The 14,253-nt window shown below is 42.1% G+C and overlaps 1 protein-coding gene across 4 annotated transcripts in view; it reads right to left on the bottom strand.

Moving 5' to 3' along the window:
* LOC120991642 (mpv17-like protein 2) overlaps positions 1–12,983 on the bottom strand; it is a 35,970-nt gene extending 22,987 nt beyond the window's left edge. For 2 of the 4 annotated variants that reach the window (XM_040420436.1, XM_040420433.1), the window contains exons 1-3: positions 12,532–12,983; positions 10,100–10,341; positions 5,065–5,226 (exon numbers count right to left, since the gene is read on the bottom strand). In XM_040420436.1, coding sequence (XP_040276370.1) covers positions 5,065–5,226; positions 10,100–10,286 — 349 coding nt within the window. In that variant the 5' untranslated portion in view covers positions 10,287–10,341; positions 12,532–12,983. The remainder of the gene's footprint in view (positions 1–5,064; positions 5,227–10,099; positions 10,342–12,531) is intronic. The other 2 variants (XM_040420435.1, XM_040420434.1) reach the window with 2 other exon arrangements.
* Positions 12,984–14,253: the final 1,270 nt, after the last annotated feature.

Below are 14,253 nucleotides of genomic sequence, written 5' to 3'. Positions count from 1 at the left end.
TGTGAGAAAAAAATTAATAAATCAATTTCCGCTAACTTGTGCCAAAAAAAAATAATTTGTATGAACTCGCCATGCCCCTCATTGAATACCTTGGGGTGTCTTCTTTCCAAAATGGGGTCACATGTGGGGTATTTATACTGCCCTGACATTTTAGGGGCCTTAAAGCGTGAGAAGAAGTCTGGGATCCAAATGTCTAAAAATGCCCTCATAAAAGGAATTTGGGCCCCTTTGCGCATCTAGGCTGCAAAAAAGTGTCACACATGTGGTATCTCTGTACTCAGAAGAAGTTGGGGAATGTGTTTTGGGGTGTCATTTTACATATACCCATGCTGGGTGAGATAAATATCTTGGTCAAATGCCAACTTTGTATAAAAAAATGGGAAAAGTTGTCTTTTGCCGAGATATTCCGTGAGGGGCATGGCAAGTTCCTAGAATTTTTTATTTTTTGTCACAAGTTAGCGGAAAATTATGATTTTTTATTTTTTCCTTACAAAGTCTCATATTCCACTAACTTGTGACAAAAAATAAAAACTTCCATGAACTCACTATGCCCATCAAGAAATAATTTGGGGTGTCTTCTTTCCAAAATGGGGTCACTTGTGGGGTAGTTATACTGCCCTGGCATTCTAGGGGCCCTAATGTGTGAGAAGTAGTTTGAAACATCTCGGCAAAAGACAACTTTTCCCATTTTTTTATACAAAGTTGGCATTTGACCGAGATATTTCTCTCACCCAGCATGGGTATATGTAAAATGACACCCCAAAACACATTCCCCAACTTCTTCTGAGTACGGCGATACCAGATGTGTGACACTTTTTTGCAGCCTAGGTGGGCAAAGGGGCCCACATTCCAAAGAGCACCTTTCGGATTTCACAGGGCATTTTTTACACATTTTGATTTCAAACTACTTCTCACACATTAGGGCCCCTAGAATGCCAGGGCAGTATAACTACCCCACAAGTGACCCCATTTTGGAAAGAAGACACCCCAAGATATTTCTTGATGGGCATAGTGAGTTCATGGAAGTTTTTTTCTTTTGTCAAAAGTTAGTGGAATATGAGACTTTGTAAGAAAAAAAAAAATCATCATTTTCCGCTAACTTATGACAAAAAATAAAAAGTTCTATGAACTCACTGTGCCCATCAGCGAATACCTTAGGGTGTCTACTTTCCGAAATGGGGTGATTTGTGGGGTTTCTCTACTGTCTGGGCATTGTAGAACCTCAGGAAACATGACAGGTGCTCAGATAGTCAGAGCTGCTTCAAAAAGCTGAAATTCAAATTTTTGTACCATAGTTTGTAAACGCTATAACTTTTACCCAAACCATTTTTTTTTTTACCCAAACATTTTTTTTTTATCAAAGACATGTATAACAATAAATTTAGAGAAAAATGTATATATGGATGTCGTTTTTTTAAAAAAAAATTACAACTGAAAATGAAAAATGTCATTTTTTTGCAAAAAAAAAAAATCTGTAAATTTCGATTAATAACAAAAAAAGTTAAAATTTCAGCTACAATGAAATACCACCAAATGAAAGCTCTATTAGTGAGAAGAAAAGGAGGTAAAATTCATTTGGGTGGTAAGTTGCATGACCGAGCAATAAACGGTGAAAGTAGTGTAGTGCAGAATTGTAAAAAGTGGTCTGGTCATTAAGGGTGTTTAAGCTAGGGGAGCTGAGGTGGTGAAAATGTCCTAAAAATATATTTTTTTATATACTTTATTTATTGATTTTGACTTTTTACTAAACATATTTCCCCCTAAAGCCCTAATTTCCTGTGCGCTTTAAATTCACTGGTCTCCACATCGCTGACTTAATAATGGGGCTGCAGAGAACAGAGTACGGGAGGGTGCACAAATTGCTGCTCCTGTCTGTGCCCCCCGAAGCTGGCTAAATCCTGGCATAGCACATGGGTACTCTGTAACAATGTGCTATGCCAAGATTAGCGGAGCGGGTTCCAGCCTATGCCTGTTTCGCTAAACTAAAAGTCCTACTGCATGTAAGCTTTTAGCTTAGCGAAGCAGGCACATCTTGCTTCTTTTTTTTTTTTTTGCAGATTTTCCATTTTAATACATTTTTCCTGTAACAACGCAAGGCTTAACCCTAAAACTAACCTCAGTATTTATTACCGATTCTGCAGTTTACAAAAACACCCTATATGTGGTCATAAACTGCTGTGTGGGCATATGTCAGGGCTCAGAAGGGAAGGAGCACCATATGGTTTTTGGAGGGCAGATTTTGCTGGAATGGTATTTGGGCGCCATGTCAGAGACCCTAAGGTACTCCTACAGTGGAAACCCCTTATAAGTGACCCCATTTTGGAAACTACACCCCTCAAGGAATTTATTGAAGGGTGTAGCGAGTGCTTTGACCTCACAGGTATTTCATAGAATTTAGAAGCACTTGGTTGTGAAAATGAAAAATGTTATTTTTTGCAATAAAATGTTGCTTTAGCCCCAGATTTTCATTTTCACAAGGGGTAACAGGAGAAAAAGCACCCCAAATTTTGTTAAGCACTCTCTCTTGAATACGGTAACACCCCATATGTAGTGGTAAAATGCTGTATGGGTACACGACAGGAATCAGAAGGTAAAGAGCACCATATGGCTTTTAGAAACCACACGGGTCTAGTGAGCATTTTGACACAACAGGCGTTTCTCAGAATTTATAAACATCTTGGCTGTGAACATAAAATATTAAACTTTTTTTTTATGGGAAAATGTCGCTTTAGGCCCAGAGTTTCCATTTTTTAAGGGGTTACATGAGAAAAGGGACATCACAATTTGTTACACATTTCTTCCAGAATACGGCAGCACCTCATATGTAGTTCTAAACTGCTGTGTGGGTACACTGCAGGATTCAGAAGTGAAAGAGCACCATGGGCGTTTGAGGCCTAGTTTAGTGATTTATACAGCACTGGCTGACAACTGCTGAGGATCTGAAGTGAAATAAAAAAAAAAAAAAAAGAAACCCAAGAAGTGACCCCATTTAAAAAAATAAAATAAAATACCCCCACAGAATTTACCAAGGTTTGTAGTGAGCATTTGGCCCCCTCAGGTGCCCTGTAAAAATTTTGTAGGAGCTCATTTTTTGCCGGATGAGGTGACATTTTCATTAGTATCATTTTGGGGTACATACATTTTGATCTCTCAATATTATGCTTTTTATGAAGCATGGTGACAAAAAATGGCTCTTCCGGCACAGTTTTTTTATTTATTTTTACAGTGTTCACATGACGTGGTAGATCATGTGATATTTCTATAGAAAGCTTTTTTTTTTTTATCCTGTTTTTCTGTCGCCATTTTCTGAGAGCCTCATTTTTCTAGTGATAGTCTTGAGTGAGGGCTCGTTTTTTGCAGGATGAGTTGACATTTTAATTGGTATTTTGGGGTACATAGTACTTTTTGAAGGCTTGTAGAGATGAGCGAATTTCATATTTTGAAATGCGTTCACGCTTCGTTAACTGGTAGAAGGTGAATTGCTTGATGGATTCCGTTAGCACGGACCATAACGCAATTCCATGACGGAATACCTTTAGAGGCATTTCGTTATTCATTCCATCATAATAGAAGTCTAGGGGCTGCATAACGGATCCGTTTTAATTGGTATTTTGGGGTACATAGTACTTTTTGAAGGCTTGTAGAGATGAGCGAATTTCATATTTTGAAATGCGTTCACGCTTCGTTAACTGGTAGAAGGTGAATTGCTTTATGGATTCCGTTACCACGGACCATAACGCAATTCCATGACGGAATACCTTTAGAGGCATTTCGTTATTCATTCCATCATAATAGAAGTCTAGGGGCTGCATAACGGATCCGTCCTGTTTCCGTTATGCAGGGGAGTCCTCTCCTGCATAACAGAAATGGGACGGATCCATTATGAGCCTATAGACTTCTATTATGACGGAATGAATAACGAAATGCCTCTAAAGGTATTTCGTCATGGAATTGCGTTATGGTCTGTGGTAACGGAATCCATAACGCAATTCACCTTTTACCAGTAAACGAAGCGTGAACGCATTTTATAACCGGAAATTCGCTCATCTCTAATCGCTCGCTATTATACTTTTTCTAAGGCAATGTGACCAAAAATGGCTATTTTGACAGCATTTTTATTTTTTTTACGGCGTTCACTTGACAGGATAGATCATATGATATTTTTATAGAGTCGCTTGTTACCGACATGGTGATACCCAATAGCTCTATTCTTTTTTTCTTTTTTTTTATTGCACATAAAGGGACAGGGTTTTTTTTTATTTTTTTTATTTACTTGAAACTCTTAAATTGAAATTTTAATTTTTAAAAACACCTTTTTTTTTTACTTTTTTTATTTGTCCCAGTATGGGATTTCAACTTTTCAGGGTTTGATTCCTGTTTCAGTGCAGTACAATACATGCTGTACTGTACTGCACTGACCTGTCAGTATTAAACTGACAGTTCACCTGTGAGACCAGCCTGGGTGCTGGGCCTCATAGGCCTCTATAGATGCTGGGCCCCAAGGCCTTTGCAAGGCCTGGGAATGTCATAACAGCCATTTGGACAATGCTATTGCAGCGTAGGGATCCAAAGGGGTGAGAGAGGGAGCCCCTCCCTCGGCAAACCTCCTATATGCCAGTCAGCATCGACATTTGTAGTGATGCCGGCAGATACAGCAGGAAACCAGTCATTAACAGCTGGGCTACTGCCACTAATCGCTGTACATGTACGGTGCATGTCAGGGAGGGGTTTAACTGTATGGCCAGGTTCTCATTGGGTGCCTGGGTTCTTCTGCCTTTGCATTTTCAACATGTAAAAAAAAATATATATATATATTGGCCGAGTGTAACCTGAATAAGAATTTATGAATCTCAATGCACACTTATGGAAGAAGTTATCAAGATGGGCGCTGCATGCGATGGACTTAATCTCAAGTGCCCTAGAGTAAATGACCCACGCAACGTGTAAAAGGGCAAAATCTGAGCAAAAAAAATTGGTGCAAAGCTACCCCCCCCCCCCCCCCATTGTTTTATTGCAGTTTTGAAGACCAGCTGCATTTCCTTTTATAACATAATGTATGCTCACCAACAAAAAACAGAACTCCCAGAATAGGGGATACGAGTATTTGTTCAAGGAGAACTTTCTTCACTACCACTTGTGTTGTTGCTCCAGGTAATAGGCGATCCAGCCAAATGTACCAGTAGTGATCCAATGGCCCAAGACAAACGCCAACGATAAACATCCTACCTGTGTAAAGAATACCCAACAGAAAATGTTTACAAAATGCTAACAATAAATACAATACTGCAAAAAGCATATAAGTATATTCAAATCTACACAGTCTACGGCGTAAGACTAATCACACGCTAATATTTTCCCATAAAACTATTAAGAATCAATGGGGAGAGGGAAGTAAGTAAGCCGCTGCCAGACATCTCTGGTTGTGGTTTATCTCTCCAAGAACAAAGGGATCAGGCTTGTTGAAATCCAACAGGCTGAACCTTATGTTCCTCAGCATCTGCTTTTGGGAGGACCCCATACATATTATATGGTAGACCATTCCCACTAAAATCTGTGATTTTGTCCAATATACATCTAAGGCCAAGTTCACACTTCAGTTATTTGGTCAGTTATTGGGAGCCAATGTGTTTTTGACTCGCATCTAGTTTTAGCTAAAAAAAAACGATGGAAATGTTTCTATGGCAGCAGGAAATGCTAGAAGAATGCTTGGGTGTATAGGGAGAGGCATTACCAGTAGAAAGAGGGAGGTGCTCATGCCGCTCTACAGAGCACTAGTGAGACCTCATTTGGAGTATTGTGCGCAGTACTGGAGACCATATCTCCAGAAGGATATTAATACTTTGGAGAGAGTTCAGAGAAGAGCTACTAAACTGGTACATGGATTGCAGGACAAAACTTACCAGGAAAGATTAAAGGACCTTAACATGAATAGCTTGGGGGAAAAAACGAGACAGAGGGGATATGATAGAAACTTTTAAATACATAAAGAGAATCAACAAGGTAAAAGAGGAGAGAATATTTAACCCCTTCAGGACACAGCCTTATTTCACCTTAAGGACCAGACCATTTTTTGCAAATCTGACCAGTGTCACTTTAAGTGCTGATAACTTTAAAACTCTTTGACTTATCCAGGCCATTCTGAGACAGTTTTTTCGTCACATATTGTACTTCATAACACTGGTAAAATGAAGTAAAAAAAAAATCCTTTTTATTTATAAAAAAATACCAAATTTACCCAAAATTTGTAAAAAATTGCAAATTTCCAAGTTTCAATTTCTCTACCTCTATAATACATAGTAATACCTACAAAAATAGTTATTACTTTACATTCCCCATATGTCTACTTCATGTTTGGATCAATTTGGGAATGATATTTTATTTTTGGGGGATGTTACAAGGCTTAGAAGTTTAGAAGCAAATCTTTAAATTTTTCACAAATTTTCGAAAACCCAATTTTTAGAGACCAGTTCAGGTCTGAAGTCACTTTGTGAGGCTTGCATAATAGAGACCACCCAAAAATGACCCCATTCTAGAAACTACACCCCTCAAGGTATTCAAAACTGATTTTACAAACGTCATTAACCCTTTAGGTGTTCCACAAGAGTTAATGGCAAATGGTGATAAAATTTCATTTTTGGCAAATTTTCCATTTTAATCCATTTTTTTCCAGTAACAAAGCAAGGGTTAACAGCCAAACAAAATGCTATATTTATTGCCCCCATTCTGTAGTTTACAAAAACACCCCATATGTGGTTGTAAACCGCTGTACGGGCACACGGCAGGGCGCAGAACGAAAGGAATGCCGTACGGTTTTTGGAAGGCAGATTTTGCTGGACTGTTTTTTTTGACACCATGTCCCATTTGAAGCCCCCCTGATGCACCCCTAGAGTAGAAATTCCCAAAAAGTGACCCCATTTTAGAAACTACAGGATAGGGTTTCAGTTTTGTTGGTACTAGTTTAGGGTACATATGATTTTTGGTTGCTCTATATTACACTTTTTGTGAGGCAAGGTAACAAGAAATAGCTTTTTTGGCACCGTTTTTTTTTTTGTTATTTACAACATTCATCTGACAGGTTAGATCATGTGGTATTTTTATAGAGCAGGTTGTCAAGGACGCGGCGATACCTAATATGTATACAATTTTTTTATTTATGTAAGTTTTACCCAATGATTTCATTTTTGAAAAAAAATAATCATGTTTTAGTGTCTCCATAGTCTGAGAGCCATAGTTTTTGGGCGATTATCTTAGGTAGGGTCTAATTTTTTGTGGGATGAGATGACGGTTTGATTGGCACTATTTTGGGGTGCATATGACTTTTTGATCGCTTGCTATTACACTTTTTGTGACGTAAGATGACAAAAAAATTGCTTTTTTTACACCGTTTTTATTTTTATTTTTTTACGGTGGTCACCTGAGGGGTTAGGTCATGTGATATTTTTATAGAGCCGGTCGCGGCGATACCTAATATGTATACTTTTTTTTTTATTTATGTAAGTTTTACACAATGATTTCATTTTTGAAACAAAAAAAATCATGTTTTAGTGTTTCCATAGTCTAAGAGCCATCGTTTTTTCAGTTTTTGGGCGATTATCTTGGGTAGGGTATGATTTTTGCGGGATGAGATGACGGTTTGATTGGTACTATTTTGGCGTACATGCAACTTTTTTGATCACTTTTATTACCTTTTTTGGGAAGTAAGGCGGGCAAAATTTCAATTTCCTCATAGTTTTTATTTTTTTATGGCGTTCACCGTGCGGGGAAAGTAACATGACGGTTTTATAGATCAGGTCGTTACGGACGCGGCGATACCTAATATGTGTAGTGTATTAAATTTTTTTTATTTTTATTCAGTGATAAATGTGTTTTTTTTTTATCTTTACTTTTTTTTTTGACCCAGACCCACTTGGTTCTTGAAGATCCAGTGGGTCTGATGTCTGTATAATACAGTACAGTACACTATATAGTGTATTGTACTGTATTTTACTTACACTTTGTCTGAACAGATCTATGCCTTTAGCACCATGGACAGCAGGATGCCTGAGAAGGCGTCCTGTTGCCATGGGAACCTTCCCCGTCTGCTCAGTTGTGGCCACATCCTGTCTGGGGGCTGCAAAGGCACAGCAGCCCCCCGATCGGAGAGGGAGCCGCCCTTGACTGTTAACCTTTTCCATACAGCGGTCCGTACATACCGCGGTATGGAAGGGGTTAAACGGCTGACATCACAGCACAGATGTCAGCCGTTTATACCAGAGTGTCAGCAATGTGCTGACACTCTGGTATAACCACTGGACGCCAATGCATATTCAAGAGGAGGCGGGCAGGGGATCGCGATCCCGCCTCCCGCAACCCCTTCTGCACCACCCGCCGGCATAAAATCATTCAGGGGTGCAGGGGGGGTGAAAAATCTATACTTTCGGCATATTAAAGTTTCTGATGCCCGCGGTCAGGGACCGCGGGGATCAGAAACTGCAGAAAGCGCAGCAAACCGCCGGGCGGTGGTGATCGGAACAACACATGATGTACCGGTACGTCATGTGTCCTTAAGGACTCGGGAAACATGCCGTACCGGTACGTCATGTGTCCTTAAGGCTGGGTTCACACCTGAGCGTACTCTGTATGCGCTTTTTACAGGCATTTCTATCGGGCGTTTACATACGCGCGAGGAAACAAGCAAACGCCCATTTAGGCGCGTTCCCGCTAAGTCTATGTGCGGGAACGCGCGACAATACGCCCCAAAGAAGCTCCTGTACTTCTTGGGGCGTTGGGCGTTTTACAGCGCGTTCATACGTGCTGTAAAACGCTCAGGTGAGAACCATGCCCATAGGGAATCATTGGTTTTTGCCTGTTGAGCGTTTTACAGCGCGTAGGAACGCGCTGTAAAACGCTCAGGTGTGAACCCAGCCTAAGGGGTTAAAAGAAGAAAAACTGCTACAAGAGGACATAGTTTTAAATTAGAGGGGCAAAGGTTTAAAAGTAATATCAGGAAGTATTACTTTACGGAGAGAGTAGTGGATGCATGGAATAGCCTTCCTGCAGAAGTGGTAGCTGCAAATACAGTGAAGGAGTTTAAGCATGCATGGGATAGGCATAAGGCCATCCTTCATATAAGATAGGGCCGGGGGCTATCCATAGTATTCAGTATATTGGGCAGACTAGATGGGCCAAATGGTTCTTATCTGCCGACACATTCTATGTTTCTATGAAATAACTGATCAAATAACTGAAGTGTGAACTTGGCCTAATGTGTATGGCCAGTTTAATCGCTTTCAGACGCCTGTTGACTATACATCTGGCAGGTACGTGCTTATCTCTTCAAAGACATTCCTGAATGTCCTTGCAGAGATGGCAGCCGCAACAATCATCACTGGGCTTCCTATAGAGAAGGACCATGTTATAGAGGGGGGTCCCAGGTCAGGTATTTGCACAAACTGCTAGGTCAGTACAACATTGTTAAGCCTCTGGGGCTAGGAGGAGGATTTTAGTTGTGTTTTGAGCTAGTAAAACAAAAGAAAAAATGTGAAAAACACTCGTTTCCTATTTTTTTAAATTCTCACAAGTATAAAAATGACTGAAATCACTGAAAAAAAAGGCACAAAAATGATTTACATAGTTGAAAGAAAATGGCCCGGTCATGAACTGTTTGCTTCTTGTTTTCTGCCTCAGTTGGAGTATTTCCCGACATGTACTTTTGCAAGTTTTTGACATACACTGTACAAACATATGCTGGCCAGTGGCCACTGAACCCAATTCAACATCTTCACCCTAATCTACAGAGCCCTATCTGTTTCCACATTTCTTGAGTTTCAGATACAACCCCCTCTCGAATGACCCCTTAACAGACTTGGATACAAGCCTTCTCTTGTGCCTCCCCTCTATTCACGTACCTCTTTCGACAAGCACTTACTCCTTTTCCTGCCTGTACTTTTGTCTGTGCCACACTTCTATCATTGTTAGGCCCCATACGGATGCAAAATGGACAGCATCCGTATTTTGCAGATCTGTGATTAGCGGACCGCAAAACAGATACGGTCATGTGCATGGGGCCTGACACTGCGTTCACCCAATGTTGATTCCTACGTAAAGAGAACATCTCTACCTGTCCGCAGCCAGTCTCGCCTTCTATCTGGGTCTTTCCTGACCTCTCGAGTCTGTTGAATTATGTCTCCGAGGCTAAGAAGTACCCCAGCGCTCACTGTGTTAGTAACCAGCAAATTCTGCCCCTTGAACATCTTTCGCCAGCAGCCTGCAAATCGGTTCAGTATAAGCCGACCCTGGGGAGACATGGCTTTCACCAGGCTGCAGCCGGCAGAAGGGAGGCCACACAATATATCTATATATCTGGAGGAAGAGAGAGAAACGTAATGTCAGTACACAGAGAACTCTACCACCACCCAACTTAAAGGGGCTGTCCAGTGACATTTTTTATATATGGCTCACAATGGGTTAAAGAAACCTCGCTCTCCCTGGTCCACTGTCACTCCGACACTGCTCCTATCCCTGCTGCTCTCCACTTCTGGGTCCTGTCTCGACACAGGAAATGTCAGCCAATCACTGGCTAAGACAGGTCACAGCTACAGCCAGTGATTGGCTGATCTTACATTTCTAGTGTATCGGTGAGGAGGAGTGTGGCTTCATTTTTAACTTTGAACCTCCTCTGAGCAATAAATAAAAATGTATTCTACTGGACAACCTCTCTAGTTACAGATAGATCAGAGGTCGGAAGTCTTTCAGATCTCAAGACCAAAGCTCCCAAATCTGACATCTGGGGCGTAGAGACTTTTACTACTGCATGGCTGGCAGTCAAGTCGCCAGAAGGGTCAACCGTACAATAGTCTGTCATATGGTTGCCTCAGCAACTGTACCATCATGATGCAGGAGCGAGTCTCTACCCCCAATTTCAGATTAGGAAGAGAATATACCTGGCGGTTGCAATGGGCAGTCTAATATTGGGACACAAATGACAATAAAACTGGCTCTTTAGGCTCATTTCAGACAAGAGTGTTCAATGTGGAAAAAAAATATTCGTGTGACAGTATGACTTCCTGTTACGGATTCTGCTCTTTTCACAGCACCATATGGCATTATAAAGATTTATAATGCTGTGTGTCTCTGCCAGACCTTGCATCTACTGAACTGTACTGACATAGTCCTGTCCCTATAATTCAGTAGATACAGGTCTGGCAGAGACACACAGCATTATAAATCTTTATAATGCCGTATGGTCCTGTGAAAGGAGTAGAATCCGTAACAGGAAGTCCCACTGAGCATGCTCACCTGAAATTAGCCTTATTGTATTGGGTGGTGAATTACACTAGTACACCCAGCCCTGCAGAGGCCGGTCGCTGGCCAACGGGGACCAGAAATCCAAAGAAGACAGCCTGGAAGCCCAAAAAGTGCACGCAAATATGGAAGTACACCTAACCACAATGCAAATTAATAAAAGCTGAACAACTTTTTAAAGGGGTTATCCGAGACTACGGATGTTTTCATCCGCGCACAGGGAGAAGCTGCAGTGGCGGTGCTGGGACCAGGAGCGGCATGGGGAACCAGGTAAGTAGATTCAGTGTGAGGGGCTCGGGCATATGGGGGACATTTTAGTCTCATATAATCCCTTTAAGGCCTTGTTCACAAGTGGATTTCATCCCTAAATTCTGGCCAGAATTGACATCATCTCCAGCAAGGCATGAGTATGAGGTATTTTAGTTTGTCATTAAAGAGGTTTTCAAGGATTTTAATACTGATGACTAACTAGTGTTGAGCGTAGTGAGCTTCAGATGCTTCATCCGAAGTCGCTTCGTTTAAAACTTCGGAATAGTACTGTGCGAAGATTAGTCTCCATACAGTATTAAAATGTATGGGCTCCGATGAGCCGAAGTTAGTTATTTACCGAGTACCTCGGAACCTAAGCCGAGTTTGGTTTCAAGTTTTAAAGCGGTTTTCCACTTAAAAAAATCAACTACTGAAGTTATTCAACAAAGTTGCGCGCGACTTAGTGAATAACTTACTTCGGCTCATTGGAGCCCATACATTCTAATACTGTACGGAGACAGATCTTCATACAGTATTATTCCGAAGCTTTGAACAAAGTGACTTCGGATGAAGCTCGACACTACTGATGACCTATCCGCTGGATGGGTCATCAGTATCTGATAGATGGGGTTCCAACAACTGGGACCCCCGCCGATCAGCTGCTCTCACAGCTTTTCCTAGGCCAGGGATGACATCTCCATCGGTTACATGGCCTCAGCACAGCCGCTATACAATGTAGCGCACTGTGAGAAGGCCATGGCGCACACAGGACAGTGCAGGTGCCTTCTCAAACTGCTGATCGGCGGGGGTCCCGGGTGTTGGACCCCCACTGGTCAGATACTGATGACCTATCCTGAGTCTTGGTAAAGCCTTTTAATAAGCTCCGAAAAAGTATGAATTGATGACCATGCATATTCCAGGCTAAAAAGGTTTAGGAGCTTCAATGGCTGAAATCTAATTTCTACTGTAGTGCAAACAGTGAATGATGAGGGCTGACACCTTGTATACTACAGAATATGGAAAGCAGTCACGTGGCAGAATCCCGCACCAGTCCGGGTCCGAGGGCGCACCGAAATGAACGGTTACTGGAAGGCACGTGGTTATGCTACAGCCATACGGATGTTCCCCAAAGCTCCGCCTTCTCCGGAAATGACGCTTGAAAGGCTAGGAAGCTGCCGGCGGCCATTTTTACTTCGGTCCCGTACCCACACAGTCAGGCATTGCCAGTGTTCCTGTCTGAAGTGACGTCACCAGGAACATTGTGGGGAGGACTGGGGTGGTTTTAACCTCTTCAGTGTCTGATGACACGGTCTTCGGTTTAATGGAAAAGGTTGCATTGTTCCCCATGTTTCTGCCCCTTGCTGGTCACTACCCTAAAGTACACTAGTGTTATAGAAGGCGTTTTATAAAGATAGTGTCTAAATCGGAAAGGACTTTGTGACGTCACCGAGTCATGTAACATCAAAAGCCCGAATTCCGAAGTGACCATGAACCTCACTGCAGAAAAGTGGTGTGACAAAAGAATGTGTATGACTTGTCTGCCACAGATCTATTTTAGAACTGTGTTTTGGCTGTGAGAACAACAAATCGCAGGCCGGTCACGTGTGGCTCACGACTTCCATTAAAGTCAATGGATGAGAAGTCACGCATGACGTGACCTGCTATAAAATCCAGCATGTCGCAGTACAGGAACAGCGTATCGCTTTGTGACTGCATTGACAATCATTACATGAAATGTCGTGAGACGTGTAGTTGTACCCTAACACCACCATTAGGGTTACATTATTTACACTACATACAATCCTCCCAGGTACTGCACCAGGCATCAGCCTTCAAAGGTGGAGTAATTGTACCGTCATTAGACTGCCAAGCATAGGTATGAGGTGTGCCAGTCAACTGCACTGCCCCTTCAATAGGTGGAGTAATTGTACCGTCATTAGACTGCCAAGCATAGGTATGAGGTGTGCCAGTCAACTGCACTGCCCCTTCAATAGTTGGAGTAATTGGGCTCTCGCTTGGTGTCAGGCCACACAATGCTGCTTGCTATAGACATGCACTAAACTTCAGCATGAACCCCTTCAATAGTGGAGTGTTTCTGCTGTGGCTAGACGCTGTATAAGACTAACCTATGCAGCTCTGACATGCATCAGACAGCCGCATTACCCACCTCAGTAGTCCGTTTAACTGCGCTATTGTTTGTTAGGTCTAATTTAGTTCTTATGTCTATTAGCAACCACATTGCTCTCTTCCTCGGAGGAGTAACTGTACTGTACTGCTATGTTCTGACGGGCACTACGCTGTCCCAGGCAGAGTACTTGTGCATCAGTCAGCCATCCCCTCTTCTCAACAGGTGGAGTACTTGTGCATCAGTCAGCCATCCAGTCTTCTCAACAGGTGGAGAACTTGTGCATCAGTCAGCCATCCCCTCTTCTCAACAGGCAGTGTACTTGTGCATCAGCCAGCCAGCCCCCCCCCCCCCTTTCAACAGGCGAAGTACTTGTGCATCAGTCAGCCATCCCCTCTTCTTAACAGGCTGAATACCTATGCATCAGTCAGCCATCTCCCCATCTCCTTCTCAACAGGTGGAGTAATTGTGCATCAGTCAGCCATCTCTCCTTCTCAACAGGTGGAGTACTTGTGCATCAATCTGCCATCTCCCCTTCTCAACATGCGGAGTACTTGTGCATCAGTCAGTCATCATCCCTTCCTCAACAGGCAGAG

This window comes from Bufo bufo, chromosome 2 (assembly GCF_905171765.1).
Source record: "Bufo bufo chromosome 2, aBufBuf1.1, whole genome shotgun sequence".
In the NCBI taxonomy this organism is placed as follows: Eukaryota; Metazoa; Chordata; class Amphibia; order Anura; family Bufonidae; genus Bufo; species Bufo bufo.
This window is presented reverse-complemented; position numbering and strand designations above follow the sequence as displayed.